Source organism: Corvus hawaiiensis, chromosome 7 (genome assembly GCF_020740725.1).
Source record: "Corvus hawaiiensis isolate bCorHaw1 chromosome 7, bCorHaw1.pri.cur, whole genome shotgun sequence".
Lineage (NCBI taxonomy): Eukaryota > Metazoa > Chordata > Aves > Passeriformes > Corvidae > Corvus > Corvus hawaiiensis.
In genome coordinates, this window is record NC_063219.1 from 35,446,215 (window position 1) to 35,459,715 (window position 13,501).

Genomic DNA, 13,501 nt, shown 5'->3' on the forward strand with positions numbered 1-13,501 from the left:
ACACAATCAAATAATCAGTGTCTTATCCCTTATGGAAAAATCTCATGAAATATAATTTAAATTAACCCTGTACAGTACTATGGGAACTGAACTAAAATCTACAGATATTAATGACATATTATCTCTCATATCAAATCCTTAAAGGCTGCCTCTCCTCACATCTTATAGAAAAGTCCTGACTCATTTTCAAGGTTCTTGATTCAATTAAATTGGAGGTTTCCATGAGGAATAGTTATTGCCATTACAGCCCCCTGAGCTGTGCTCACAACCCAGAACAAAAGTTTAAAATCAAAGAAAATCATCTTGTCAAAATAGTAACGATAAACTTAACAGAAGCCAAACTCCAGTGGCTCTGCTGTGCCTTGGCATTCATTATGATATTGTCTGAACTTGGAGAGATATTTCTGTGCTTGTAATTAGCTTTCTTATCACTTATTCCCTACATAATTAGCACAACAGTGTAGTTATATGGATTCAGTCAGACAAGCAGCTTGTCAGTTAATTTATTCAGTATAAACGAATCTCAGCTAAAATGGTTTTTGTTTTTAATTTCCAGCACTGTGGCCAGCACACATTTTTCAGAAGCCCGCAGTGTCCCTTCAAATAAACTAATGGACCCTAAAGACAGTAAAGGCTCAAAGCAAACGTGGTTGTGCAGACACCCAGCAGCAGATACTCAGCATTAAGTATATATAGGTAGCTCAATAGATAACAGCCCAAGTGTCAACTGAGGAAATAGCCTCAGGATGGAGCAACCAAGGGCTAGAGCTGGGTTTAGCTTAAGCTGCAGAAATGAGTTGATCGAAACTAACAGAAATTTTCCACTTCAGTGACAACTTCCTTCAAATATGAGTTAATTGGATGAGTTGTGCCTTCCTCTCAGCACGTCTTGGCACCAACACATCAAGTCCATTGACAGCTTGAAAATAGAGCTGCTTCTGCAAGTCCTGTTTCTTCCAGTCAAGTGCACACTGTGGGACTGGAGGAGACCTCGGTGAGGGGTCAGTCTCAGCCCGATGTGCTGAGCTCAGCCTCCCCATGTGAGAGCTCCATGCTCTCGGTGTCAGGGAGATCCTGAAAGCCTTGGTCAATGTGAGTTAAAATGAGGAAATGTGAGTTAAACAAACGGCCTTGACTGGGACTAGTTCCCATCTGGTCCTCAGAGCAGTCAGTGTCTGAGTTGCTTGGGGTCTGTGGAGATTTCCCACCACACACCAGCCCAACATCCTCAATCCCTGAGTGTGAGGCAGCCTCGCTGTCCAAGGAAATCCGTTCCCATGAGCTCAGCAGATGTTTTCCTGATGGAGCAGCACAGACCCTAAGCCAAGAGCAATATGTAGAGCAGAGCAGCACTGAGCCATGGAGAAATGCAAAGTACTCCACGTATGAGAGCCAACACAGCTGCTGGAACCATAAGGTGCTGCTCAATTTAAGATCATTGTGTTATGATACCATTTATTTATTTTTTTTTTTCTTCTGTCTAAGTAAGCACTTGGCTGGTGGTGAGGAGAGCTAGGAAAGGGAATTAAAAAGAGAAAAACATCAGGAACTATCTGGGTTTTGCCAACATTTTTTAGAGATGGCTTTTTGTGGGTAGAGAAACTGCAGCTGTAATCCTATCTCTAAACATTTCTCTCATTGAGTCACTTATGGAAGAGAAAGAAGTGACTTGTTAGAAAAAGGCTTGGGTGGTTTTTTTAGTGCTAACAGAAAGTAAATACATATGTGCCACCCTTAGGCAGGAAGGATATTCCACCTGATTGACCTGAAGACAGCATTTACTGAATAAAAGGGCAAGAGTTTTCTCATTGACATTGTCAATGTTTTCAAGTTAATAAAATAAAAAAAAAGCCTTAAACATTTAGAAAGAGAATAATATAGAAGCAGAAAAATGATTTTTTCCCTCTGTATTAAGTTAGACAAAAATTATAAACCAGCAAAAGAAAGAAAAAAGGCTTCACTACGCATTTACTGAATAATAAATCTGCAGGGGAGCTTTTTATTGATAATTAATGAAATTATTCTACCTAAGAACATTCCTGCTACAAAAAACCTTAAAATGGAATTTTACGCTCCTGGAATTTAAGATAAGTTCTTCTACTCTCAGTTATTTCATCTATAAATCTCAACAGACTTCTGTTCAGGTAATTGCTAGTCAGATTTATGGGTTTGGGGTTTTTTTCCCTCAAAAACCTGTCTGATATTATCAGCTGTTTTATTTTGCAGATAAAAATATGGCCTAGTTTGCTGATTTTATGGCTTCTGCCCTTTGACATTATTTATATATTATATTTTCTATTAGAATTCATTGTAACTTAAATACTGGAAAAACTAATCCCATTGATTTGATGCCAATATGTAAAACTCTTACCCAAGTCCTCAGTAGTTAGTTGCAAAGTAATTTTACAGGAATCATCCTGCCCAGGACAGGCAATGGGTACCGTGCTCAGGACAGTCAAAACATGTTCCTTGCCATCCTCTGCAATTTCTAGTGATTCTGGTAAAAACTGGAAATAAGAAAACAGTTTTTAGAAAATTTTGACAGGCAAGAGAGATGACAGATTAATCAGGCAACACTGACATATATGAAGTTTTAAGTGGTTTTAATCAATTATGAAGATATATAATTACTCATAAAATAATAATAATCTTTATCATAATCTTCTTAATAATAATAAATTTTGCAATAATGATCTTCAGCTTTACAAGGAAAAATTGCTGTTAACATACTTTAACATTTTTGGCAATTAAGAAAATGTTTGCAGTTTCCACATACAGTGTGTAATTGCTTCTCATCTCTCAATCTCAAAGCAGGCTTTTATTAAGTCTGAGAATAATACTGTAGAATTTATTTATTTTTAATATCCCTGGTTTAAAGGAGCTCTTATCCCAATGCTGTAGGATAAATACCATGGCATAAAGTCTGGCATAACCTCATGGTCATGGTTTGTAGTCTGTGCCAGGTGCAAAATAAGTGCAATTTTTGACCAATTTCCCTTCCCTGCTGTGTCAGGGAGAAGAATTGCTCTGCACATAAAATATTACATCTTTGGGGATCCCTGCACCAGGAAGAGAGCTCGGGTTGTGCCTTTTCTGTCTGTCCATTGTCCTGGGAAAAGAGCAGAGACAGCACTCAGGCCTAGTTGGGAATGGGAATTTCCATTCTCTGGAAAATTCTGACACTTCAAAAAAATTCCTCAGAAACTGTTCTACACAGAATGGGCTACCAGGTTTTTCAGACCCCATTCATGGAGGCAGGACACTCAGATACTCAGAACATCCCAAAATCTCCTGGACTGCCAGGCTGACAACCTAATCCTTGAGTGGGATTAGACCTGGTCCTCACATTTGGTGTGAATGTATCTTCAGCAACTGTTTCATAATGCCTGCCCATAGCAAGATGATGGATAAAAGTTTATTTTTTTATCTTCACTTTGTTCTGGCTCAGTTACAATGAAATGGTGCATTTTTACAGGTTTGTAGGTGTGTCCTCTCATCACACAAAAGCCCCAGAGCTCTTCAGGGCACATTTACTAGGACACCTAGCTTTGCTCCTACTTTGTGGCACATCAGTGTCCACACGTGCACACGGTGCCAGTGGGTGTTTCAGGGTGTTTTACAGACAAACTAAATCCATTTCCTCAAAGTGAACATCGAAGCAGCACTGCTTATTATGATCAGGATTTATGTGTCTTCATCATGATTTTCAAATATTCCCTAGTCAGTGACTCAGGGCCATGGGTGTTACCTTAATCCCGGCATAGAAAGCTTTGCTGTCCTCAGGCAGTGACTGCTGCTCAGGAGTGCCCCTCCTAAAAGCTGTGACAGTGCAAACGACCTGTAATAAATAAATAAACAGCACGTGCTACAGCATTTCCTGAATAACATTCATATAATTATGCATCTTCCTGTTGCTCAAGAGTTTTTAAGCTTTCATTCTACTGCTGAAATATATTTTGGGGATTTAGGCTTTGAGAATATTTATGTGTAAATGTTGAGATTTGGAAGAATTTTTGATGCATTTAATAAGCAAAGAACCATGGCTTTTGTCTCAAAAATTAATAGCACTGAATGCTTATGATGTGTTTTCTTCTGCATTTTTTAAACTTCCAGGTTTGTGATTTTAACTCATTTTGCTAAGGAAGAATGACATTGTTCATAGATGTTAGAATTCAGACGTTTGCTCTTGGGATCCCAGAATCCAGTTTGTCCACTGGATCAAGTATCTTCTCTCTGTACCATGATTACCACGATTGTAAGCATTTTATTTTAAAATTTAAATTAGTTTGACAGTCATCCAGCCTCAGAAACTGTGTCAGCAATATGAGAAGCTCCTTTTTTCCCCTTATTGTATTATAAAAGATGATGCAGATGTGCCTACAGGGCTTATATTGCATTAAAAAAGAAAAAAGAAAATTCACCCAAACAAAAAACTCCCCCAAATACAATGTACCAGGACACTTATGTTGTATTCTTAGCACAGCCACACAACCTTTATCTCTGCTGAGCCCGCACACCATCTGCCAACTTAATGTTTCATTGGTTTCAAAAAAACCAAATTGCTAAAATCATTTCTAGGATCATAAGATTAAAATACAGAAATTTTCCTTCAAGCAAATGACAATAGACTCTGAAACTGTAGTTCTGAATATTTTTTTAGTTGTCTTCTTGGAAATGGAGTAACAGATTGTGACATATTAAGTCAAATTCCAAATACTCAGATGACATATTTATAGCTGCTGCCTTTTTTAAGCCTCAAGTAACCCGCAAGGAAGAACTGGGCCAATCCAATTTATTTTCCATTGTGACAAACACCTTTGGATGGATTTTCCAGCATCACTCACTGGCCATGCTGATGCTGGTAGCTCTCACCTGCTGGTTAAGGCATGACCCTCATGACCACTACCTGCAAAACAGGTTCTACACCAGGATATCCCTAGATTCATGTGGTCATATGGGCATGAGTTGCATAAAAGACTGGAATATTTGTTTTAGCACCCTAAAAGTGCCTCTTCGTTTCCATGAGGTCATGAGTTTCCTCCAAACTGAAGAATCTTCTTTTGTACCTCTTTTGTGCACAGCGGAAATTCTCCACTGGCAATACAGGGTCGTTTGTAGGGCTGTGGGGGAAAACAAGTGTTTTCTGTGCTCTTCAAGTGGATTATTTCCAGTTCAGCTCAATCCCAGGCTTATGTGCCTTTTGGGATGTTTCTGCTTTCACAATTTTTCTCACTCTTTTGCAGACAGCTCCAGATAGTTTGGCCCAGTGAAAATGCTGTCATTTGTTACATTAACAAGATGGAAGCCTTGAGGTCATACTGGGTGTACTGGGGGAAAAACAGACACAGATCACACCTCACAAAGATACCTTACAGTTAAAATTCCTCAGATATTTCATAGTCATCCAGTTTGCCCCCAAAGGAGTGCAAGTTCTTGTCTCCTCAAGGTAATAAGCCCCTGTTATCATTAGATATTTATTATCTGCAATTCTTCCCTAAAGGCTCGTGTTCAGCTTACAGACTTTTCAAAACAGTTCCTATGCTGGGAAGGCAGAAAGTGAGTGCTGATCATGCTCCTGCAGCTTCTCCTGCAGCTGCCACAGGGAGAGTCTGCAAAATCAGGACCTGACAAGGCGGTGACAACAGAGAAAGGGTTCAGATAATGCAGATTTCCTCTACCAAAAAATAAATAGCACTGACCCCCTTGCAGAGCTCATTGAGCAGATCGTATGCATCCGCATTGCAGATGATGTATTTGCACTCACTGGGCTGTTTGCACTTTTGGCTTCAGTGCTTTTAACAAAAAATATCCACACTGAGATTCCCTCTGAGCACAGCATGAGGGGTGTTTGTGCCAGGGAGGGAGCTGCAGTGAGAGGCAGCAGGGACATGCACAGGGATGCCCAGCACTGACAGAGGCATTGCCTGGTGATCTTCCCCAAAGTGATATTCTGGGAAATATCAGTACCCAGTCTCGTTGTATTTCCTCTCATATATATTTTAGGGGTATATTTTATTGATAAAGCACCAAACACTCAAATAAAAATTTACTCCCTGATGATACACTGAGATATCCATGGACTATCAGTCTACCCCAGCTCAATGTTCAGTACTTTTGGAGGTTAGCACAAACTTTAAAAATTCAAAATGTAGGGACAGCCATCACAATTTACATTTTATTTCTGTCTTTTATATCATTCCTCTGCTTGTATTGCCTCTGCCTTGTTAGGTGTACACTTCACAATCAGCAGATATGTTCATCAGCTACTGAGCTACAGGCTGACAGTTTGTCACATAATTATGATAGTCACTCCAAGGAGGGGAGGTTTTTTTGCCTTCAGCTAAATACTAGCTCTTTTTTCTCCACTTCAGTGATAAAATTTTTCTTTCTCTTTTTCTCTTCCCCCCCTACACCCATCTCAGGATGCAGCCTTTTTAAAGCAAAGAGATAAAAGCACCACTGACAGCAGTATGCTGATGGCCGTGACAAGTTAGGAAGTATGTTTCCCCAAACTCATTGGATCTGTTAAAAAAAGTTGAATTCTATTTTTTTATCATCTCCTTTAAAGGGACAGGTGCCCTTGGACAGGATGACTGGATTGCTTCCCATCATGGGATGCTTCCTTTTTCCTGTGTGCTGGCAAAACTTCCCATAGGGCAGAAAACTACTTCTAGGCACAAAACTCTTATCAAAAGCGGCTCTTTTAGCCAAGAACTGTCTCCTTTCCTGTGTGTTGGAGAAGATTTCCCCCTTCCATGGACTCAGAGTTGTACCCATTTTGACATGAACCCCGTGAGCAGCTTCTTTGTCTAAAAGCAGAATTCAGTCATTACTTTGGTGAGAGTCAGGGGGCTCTGGGACACAATTTGGGAAAACATTTTAATCCTAGGACCTGTCATCATCTCCAGAAAATTTCTCCCTAATAACTTGCACATTAAAATGTGGGTATTTTTCCTCATAGCTTTCAGAATTCAAGTTTCCTCCTAATCAGTTGTTTCTACTTATTTTGATGATAATAATGTATCGATTTCACCTTTTCCTCTAACTAATTCTGAATGTAGTGTGGAGAGTCCAGGCTAGGGCATGGAGGGAGAAATTTGCCAGCAGACCCAGCTTTGCCCTATCTCCTCTCTCATCAGCCTCTCCCGCTGTGCTCATACAAGGGGTTGAGTTAACAAAGGCTAGCTGTGGGAAGCTCCCTTCCCAACATAAGGAACTATTTAGGGTCACCTGCTGCTGGCCATTCCCTGGGCAGGGAAATCTGGATGCTGCTGGAAGGTGCAGGTGCAGATCTGGGGGTGATTATTAATTCTGGGGTTGGATCCACCTTCCTACAGCTACATCACCCATGTCAGACAGCAGGCTGGGGCTGCAAGGCTCAGAGTCACAGGTAACACTCCTGGCTTGTGGGTGGAGGGCTGGGCAGGGAATCACCATGCCAGGTGAAAGGTGTCTCCTGACAGCAGTCAGGGCACTGGAGCTGCCATTGCCTGCTCCATTAAACACTAATGGGCTGGGGTCAGAAAAGCCTGGAGTCACCACTCTGGTGGGAGCTGGAAGTGTGTGTGGGAGGGAGCTGTGGTTTACAGCCTTGATGAAAAGAGCAAAGGATGAGTAGAACTGAAGGATGACATTTCTGGGGAAGCTGTAAGAAAAGAAAAATAGTTCTTATTAGCTTGAGAAAATGATCTGGCTGTAGGTATTTGTAGAAAGGGGTAGGAACAAAGTCTCTGGGAAGGCTTTCCAGAAGGGTTAGCAGGAAGGGGAAAGTAGGGAGAATCTGTCTGATTTAATTAATGAACTAGACCTTCTAGCTTTAGAACACAAATCACTCACTGTGAGGGGCTGTTGGCTGCAGAAGGGAGGGAGCAGGTGCAGCTGTGTGACCTGGCACTGTGGGAAGTCCAGATCTGCTCACTTTGCTACTCGCTGTACAGGAAGAAGGAAGCTCTTCCCAGTTGTCAAATGGCCAAGCAGTGTGTGGAATCTGACTCCAGGTCATTATTCTGCTAAGGAAGGAAATTTTCCCAGGGTAGTAGCAAGGTGTTTTATCATCTGCAGAGTTTTGCTCATCAACCCTCTGACCCTTTCTGCTTTAAAATCTCTGTTCAAGTTCAGCCAGAGTTCTGTTTCTGTGGGCATGCTTCTCATTTTCTACCTGAAGGTTGAGAGAGAAATTGTAAGCTCAGGTGTGACCTACAAACAGGCAGGTCCTCCTGTTCCTGTTGTTGATTTTGGCAAGTTCAGTGGCTGGGAGGGGATTAGTACTTGAATAGGGGAAATGCCACTTTGTCCCTTTGGAGTCCAGATGCTGATGCAGACCTCTGAACTGGGAAGTGACAGTCTGAGTCAGTGAGAGCTGAGCCAAGGGTGTGAGGTGACCCTAAAGAGGAGATGCTGAGGGTCAATGCTGACTGGGGGTCTGTAAGATTACTATTTCTGGGAGAGGGGAAGGGGAAAATCTTCAAGATGGCCTTCTAAGTGCTTGAGTATTTACACAGATATAGACTTAATATGATTTAACCTTTACGAGCCCATATACCCAGGATTTTCCATCTAAGTGCAATAACTGTACTGGATCTATCATCTGGTATGAGCTGGTTCTCTCCCCTGAGCTGAGCTGGGACATCTCTTAGAAGTGCTGGCAGTAAGACAAAAATCCTATTTCCTTGAGAGATGAAGCATAAGTGCTCTGCAAGATTGGGCTGTGTTCAGCACCAGGAACAACAGGACAGTTCAGAACTTTTGCCTTGTCACTGGAGGTATTTAAGGCCAATTTGGATGGGGCTTGGAGCAACCTGGTCTAGCAGAAGGTGTCCCTGCCCACGGAGCGGGGGTTAGAACTGGATGGTCTTTGGGGTCTCTTCCAATCCAAACCACCCTATGAAATTTCACACTTTCTCTTGTGAGAGAAAAATAGTTATTTTATATATTCATGTAATAATTTGCTGTCTTTTTGGCTGGGGCATAATCTCCTTCTGTTGCAGAGTGCTGTGCAAAGCAGCCACTTCTATCCCAGAGCTCAGAAAGGCTGGTTTTGCTTAAACATTCTTATTTTACAGTGAGCACCATGGTTTATGCAGGGTGACAATTGCTCCTCGCCATGTGAACTTTTGGATTGCTGTGCCGAGCAAAATCTGAACAGTTTTCTTCCAAACACCTTTCTTTCTTAGCATAACTCATTACTCACAGTGTGCTGCTATAATTTATAGATGGCTGTGCCTCGAGGAATGAAATGACCTCTGTCACTATCACATAAATAAGGCTTAGGAATGCCAGGATTTTCATATCAGATGGAGTAGGCTTCCTTCAGAGCTTATAGAGAAATAGTGGCATGTTATAGATTTATTTAAGACTGCAATGGTTTCATGAACATTATGCTGCCAGCATTACTGTCTGAAATAACAAAATTGGAGCCCAAAGATGGGGGGAAGAAAGGACATATGATGGCTATTAAAAAATAACTGGCTGTTTAGTCAATACAAGTTCAGGAATGCTGGCTGGTAAACCTCAGCTCTTCTCTAGGGTTTGACTGCGTATTAAAATATATCAATAGCTATTCCATTATGTGACTGACCTATTACCTAGAGACTTTTTTACAGACAAAGAGTAGCATCGACATCAACCACCCAAAAAGTGAAGTAAAAAAAAAAAAAAAAAAATCGTCTTGCTGGGCTGTAGTTTTTTGTTGAGAAATGAACAGAGAAGGTGCTGATTTCAGGCCATGAATGTGTCGAGACCCAAATGCAGCTTATTGGGCAGGTAGAGATAATGAGTCAAAAAGGTTGAAAAAAAGCAAGGAGTTTTCAAAATGCTGCACATCCTGTGTCCTGGGGGACAAATTATGCCTTGAATGCCCCTCGTGCCCCCTGGCAGTGCACAGCCTTGGGGAAGCTACCACTGGGCTCTGAATGGAAAAGGGGGAAAGTACTGGGAAGTGCTTCTAATTTATTGCCTCCTCTCTCATGAAGCTTTTATCAGTGTGGATCTGGCCTCCCTTTAATGCTGTCTGAGAGAATATTCTTCCCCTACGTCTTTCTTGGGCAGGTGAGAGTTACCCATTGCCTCTGTGTGGAGGAGTTTGGTGCCCAGGGTTTGGTTCCCCTTTTAGTGCCATCACCTTTCCTCTCGGGCAGCCCTATAAATGCTAAATTTCTTCAGATTTACAGCACTGGAGGTGAGAGTCTTCTCCTTTTTGACTCCTGTTAGATACCCAGACTGGGATGGCAAACACAGTGAAATGCTTTTTTAAAATCTTTATTCTGTAAAACTGAATTCTCAGTTACAGCTGAAGCTTCATCGCCTGGTTTTCACCCGAGATGATTTATGGATAATTATAATTAGTCAAATAGACCATGAAGACCTTTAAAGAAATCTAACAAGGAAGAGAACATTTTAGTCTCGCTAAACCCACTAAATTAAACACGTCGTTTCAGCAGAGGACAAAGAAGGGCTTACTGGAAACTTAATATAATAAAAATAGTCTTATAAAGATTTGGTGATGCTACTTGTTAACAGAACCTTATTTTCTCTGAATCCCTCAGGACTGTTAAAACTAGATTTGAAGTGATTGCAAGTGAAATTATTTTGATGAGAATATCTCTTCATAATGCAAACTTGTCTTAAACTGGCAGAATTATCTACCCCATGTTATAACATGTGAGGGCATCATCAGTCAGATTTCTGAGCTTGGCTAAAGATCTCGTAATCTCACTCAGCATTTCTCAGACCATGTCTGGAATACTGTGTTCATTTTGGATCACCACTACACAAAAACATGTGGGCAGGCTGGAGAGGGTCCAGAGAAGGGTCACAAAGATGAGCCAAGGCCTGGGAAGCCACAGTGTGATGAAGGGCTGAGAGAACTGAGTTCATTCAGCCTTGATGAAAGAAGGCTCGGGGGAAACCTCATCACCATATTCCAGTTTTTAAAGAGTGGATATAAAGAAGATGGAGAGTCCCTTTTTACAAATAGTAACATGGAAAAGATGAGGGAAAATTCTGATTAGACACAAAAAGCATTTTTTTCACAATGAGAACAGTTATCCATTGGACTAATCTCAGCAGTGGTGGATTCCCTGATATTAGACACTTCAGGTTCAGCAGTAAAAGGCTACTGGGCTGCCTTGTCTAGATTGTGCTTTTGTCAAGAAAATTTAGACCTGATGAACATTGAACCCTCTGTTTGGGCCTGGTATTCTATGATTACACGATCTCAAAGAAGAGTTGCACAATGCCAAGGCTATTTCCAACCTACTTCTAACACCAGCCTGTTACCCCTGTTTATTCTTTCAGTTTGCTGTAGCATCACTAATGTCCCTCTGCCTATAAAAGTTATGAACCTAATTTAACTTTTTATGGTATAGAAACAAGACTTGTTTCTATACCATAAAAGGCCATGAATTCATACACAAGAGTTGTGCGGTGATGTTATGAAGCCGCTTTATTCCTTAACCATCCGCTCAATGCCCAAGGATGCCGTGCCTTTAAGATGGACCCGGGGGCGGGGCCACAGGACTGAGTTCGGGGCAGTTGAACGGCTCAGCCCAAGGGCTCAGGGGCTGGGCAGGGCTCGGGAGGGCGTGTGCTGGAGTGCTGTGCTGCTCTTTGGGTTTCTTTTGTGTTCCACATAGCTGGAAAAAGGTTCTGTTGGTTTTTTTCTTGTTCTTTTTTTCCTTGCCTCACTGCCTCCCTTCCCTCCTCACTGGTCCGGGGAGCCTGTGGGGGTGGCCCCAGCTGGCCCACGGGGTGGCCCTGGCTGGTCCGAGCCCGTGTGTCTGTTCCCTCTCCAGGAATCTGTTGTATTTTGAGGGGTTTTTTTATCCTGTTCTACCCTGTTTTGTTCGTGTGTTAATAAACAGTTTGGTTTCTTTTTCCCCACTTTTACTTCTTGTGACCCACTTGTCTTATTGGTGGACAAAAAGGGGAGGCCCTTTCCTCCTGAAGTTTTGTCTCCAAAACCGAGACAAGAAGTCAATTTTTTTCACATCTGTATTGGTTTCTGTTTTGTTGTTGTTGTTGAGAGTAGATCATTGTTGCTGTGTAAGCCATCAAATATACTTCTTAAAGATTGTTTTGTAATGAACTCTATCTTTCAGGATGCTATTGAACCAGGAATTTGGAATCAGAGAGGCAGAACAATGTGAAAAAAACCATAAAATAAATCTCCCTCTATTTTAAAATGTACTATCTTTTTTATTTTCTGTGAAAAGATGTTATTGTGTCTCTGGTCCATGGATATAAAAATTACTGAGTGCATGCAGCTGAGCCTGCCTCTGCTGCAAAATCTCACTGCCTCAAGATACGGAAAGCACTAAGCAAAAATTGGCTCTGGCATGTGTACCCACCACTTATACAAACCTCACAGTATTCAAGGTGTAATGTAACTGCAACTATTCAATTTGCCTTTAGAATGTGGCAAAATACCTTCCAAGAACTCACTGCAATTCAACGAAATATTACAGGTCCTGATCCGAGTTAATGTTATTTAATAATCTTGTTGTGGAACAGTTTCAGCTCTTTTTGGGCAGTAGCTCTAAACATAAGGAGTGAGGAGCAGCGCTAATAAAAGCACAACAAAGATTTAGAAAAAGGGTTTGATCTCGTCTGAGTGTGTGACCTGTGCTGCTGAAGGCGGGGTGGCATTACCGTGTCTCCCAAGCGGAGATTTGAGCCGTCCATCTCCACGTAGGAAAATGACTGCGGGGTGGTCTCATGGTGGACCTGCTCCCTCTTCCCGGGGCTGGAGAGGCGAGACCAGAGCACCTGGTACTGCACTGAGGGCTCAGGGGAAGGGGGGCTGTAGCTGCACTTCAGGTGGACTCGGCCTTGCATGAGCTCGGGAGTGATCACTGGTTGCAAAGCCAGGCTTGTGAGCTTGTCTGGAAGAGGAAAACAAAAGAGGGATGTAGCACAAAATGTTGTTTTGACATTACAGTAGTTCACCTGACAAGGAGATGTCAATGCAATTAAACATGGGAGATGCACTACATTTTATGTTCCTGTGATTTAATTAGTAACCATGCAAGCAAGAATGTGTACTTCATATGAAATGCAAAAATTGCTTATTGTGTACTGACTACCTCTTGCTGTTATACCATCTGACCTGCCGGTTTTGTATGTGGGGTTATTTTTGTTTTGCAGTGAGAGAATTATTGAAATGAAGCACTCAGATTAATATAAATTAATTACTCTGGCAAAGGCCATCAGCTTTGCATTTCCCTGAAGCACAGCCTTTTGATCCAAGTTTTGCAATAAGCACAGAAGAGATATGAGAAATCATTATGTTGCAGAGGTAAACTGGCTCTCAGAAACCACCCAGCCCCTGCTGTTATACTGTGAAGATCCTTTCCAGGTTGTTTTGGGATGTATCTAGGCTAGGTCTGCTCAATATAGTTTCCCTCTGCCCAGAATAATGCCATTGCTCTAAAAATACAGCTTGCTTTCTGTAGGCTTCAACAAATAATGAAGTCTGAAACCTTTCCTTCTGTTAAACTCACCA

At 41.7% G+C, this 13,501-nt stretch overlaps 1 protein-coding gene across 1 annotated transcript in view; it reads right to left on the minus strand.

The window, feature by feature from the left end:
* The window catches only part of LOC125328887 (von Willebrand factor D and EGF domain-containing protein-like), a 170,413-nt gene that overhangs the window by 109,752 nt on the left and 47,160 nt on the right, over window positions 1-13,501 (minus strand). Inside the window, exons 4-6 of the mRNA XM_048310082.1 lie at window positions 12,649-12,881; window positions 3,749-3,838; window positions 2,372-2,507 (exon numbers count right to left, since the gene is read on the minus strand). Of these exons, the coding sequence (XP_048166039.1) occupies window positions 2,372-2,507; window positions 3,749-3,838; window positions 12,649-12,881 (459 nt within the window). The remainder of the gene's footprint in view (window positions 1-2,371; window positions 2,508-3,748; window positions 3,839-12,648; window positions 12,882-13,501) is intronic.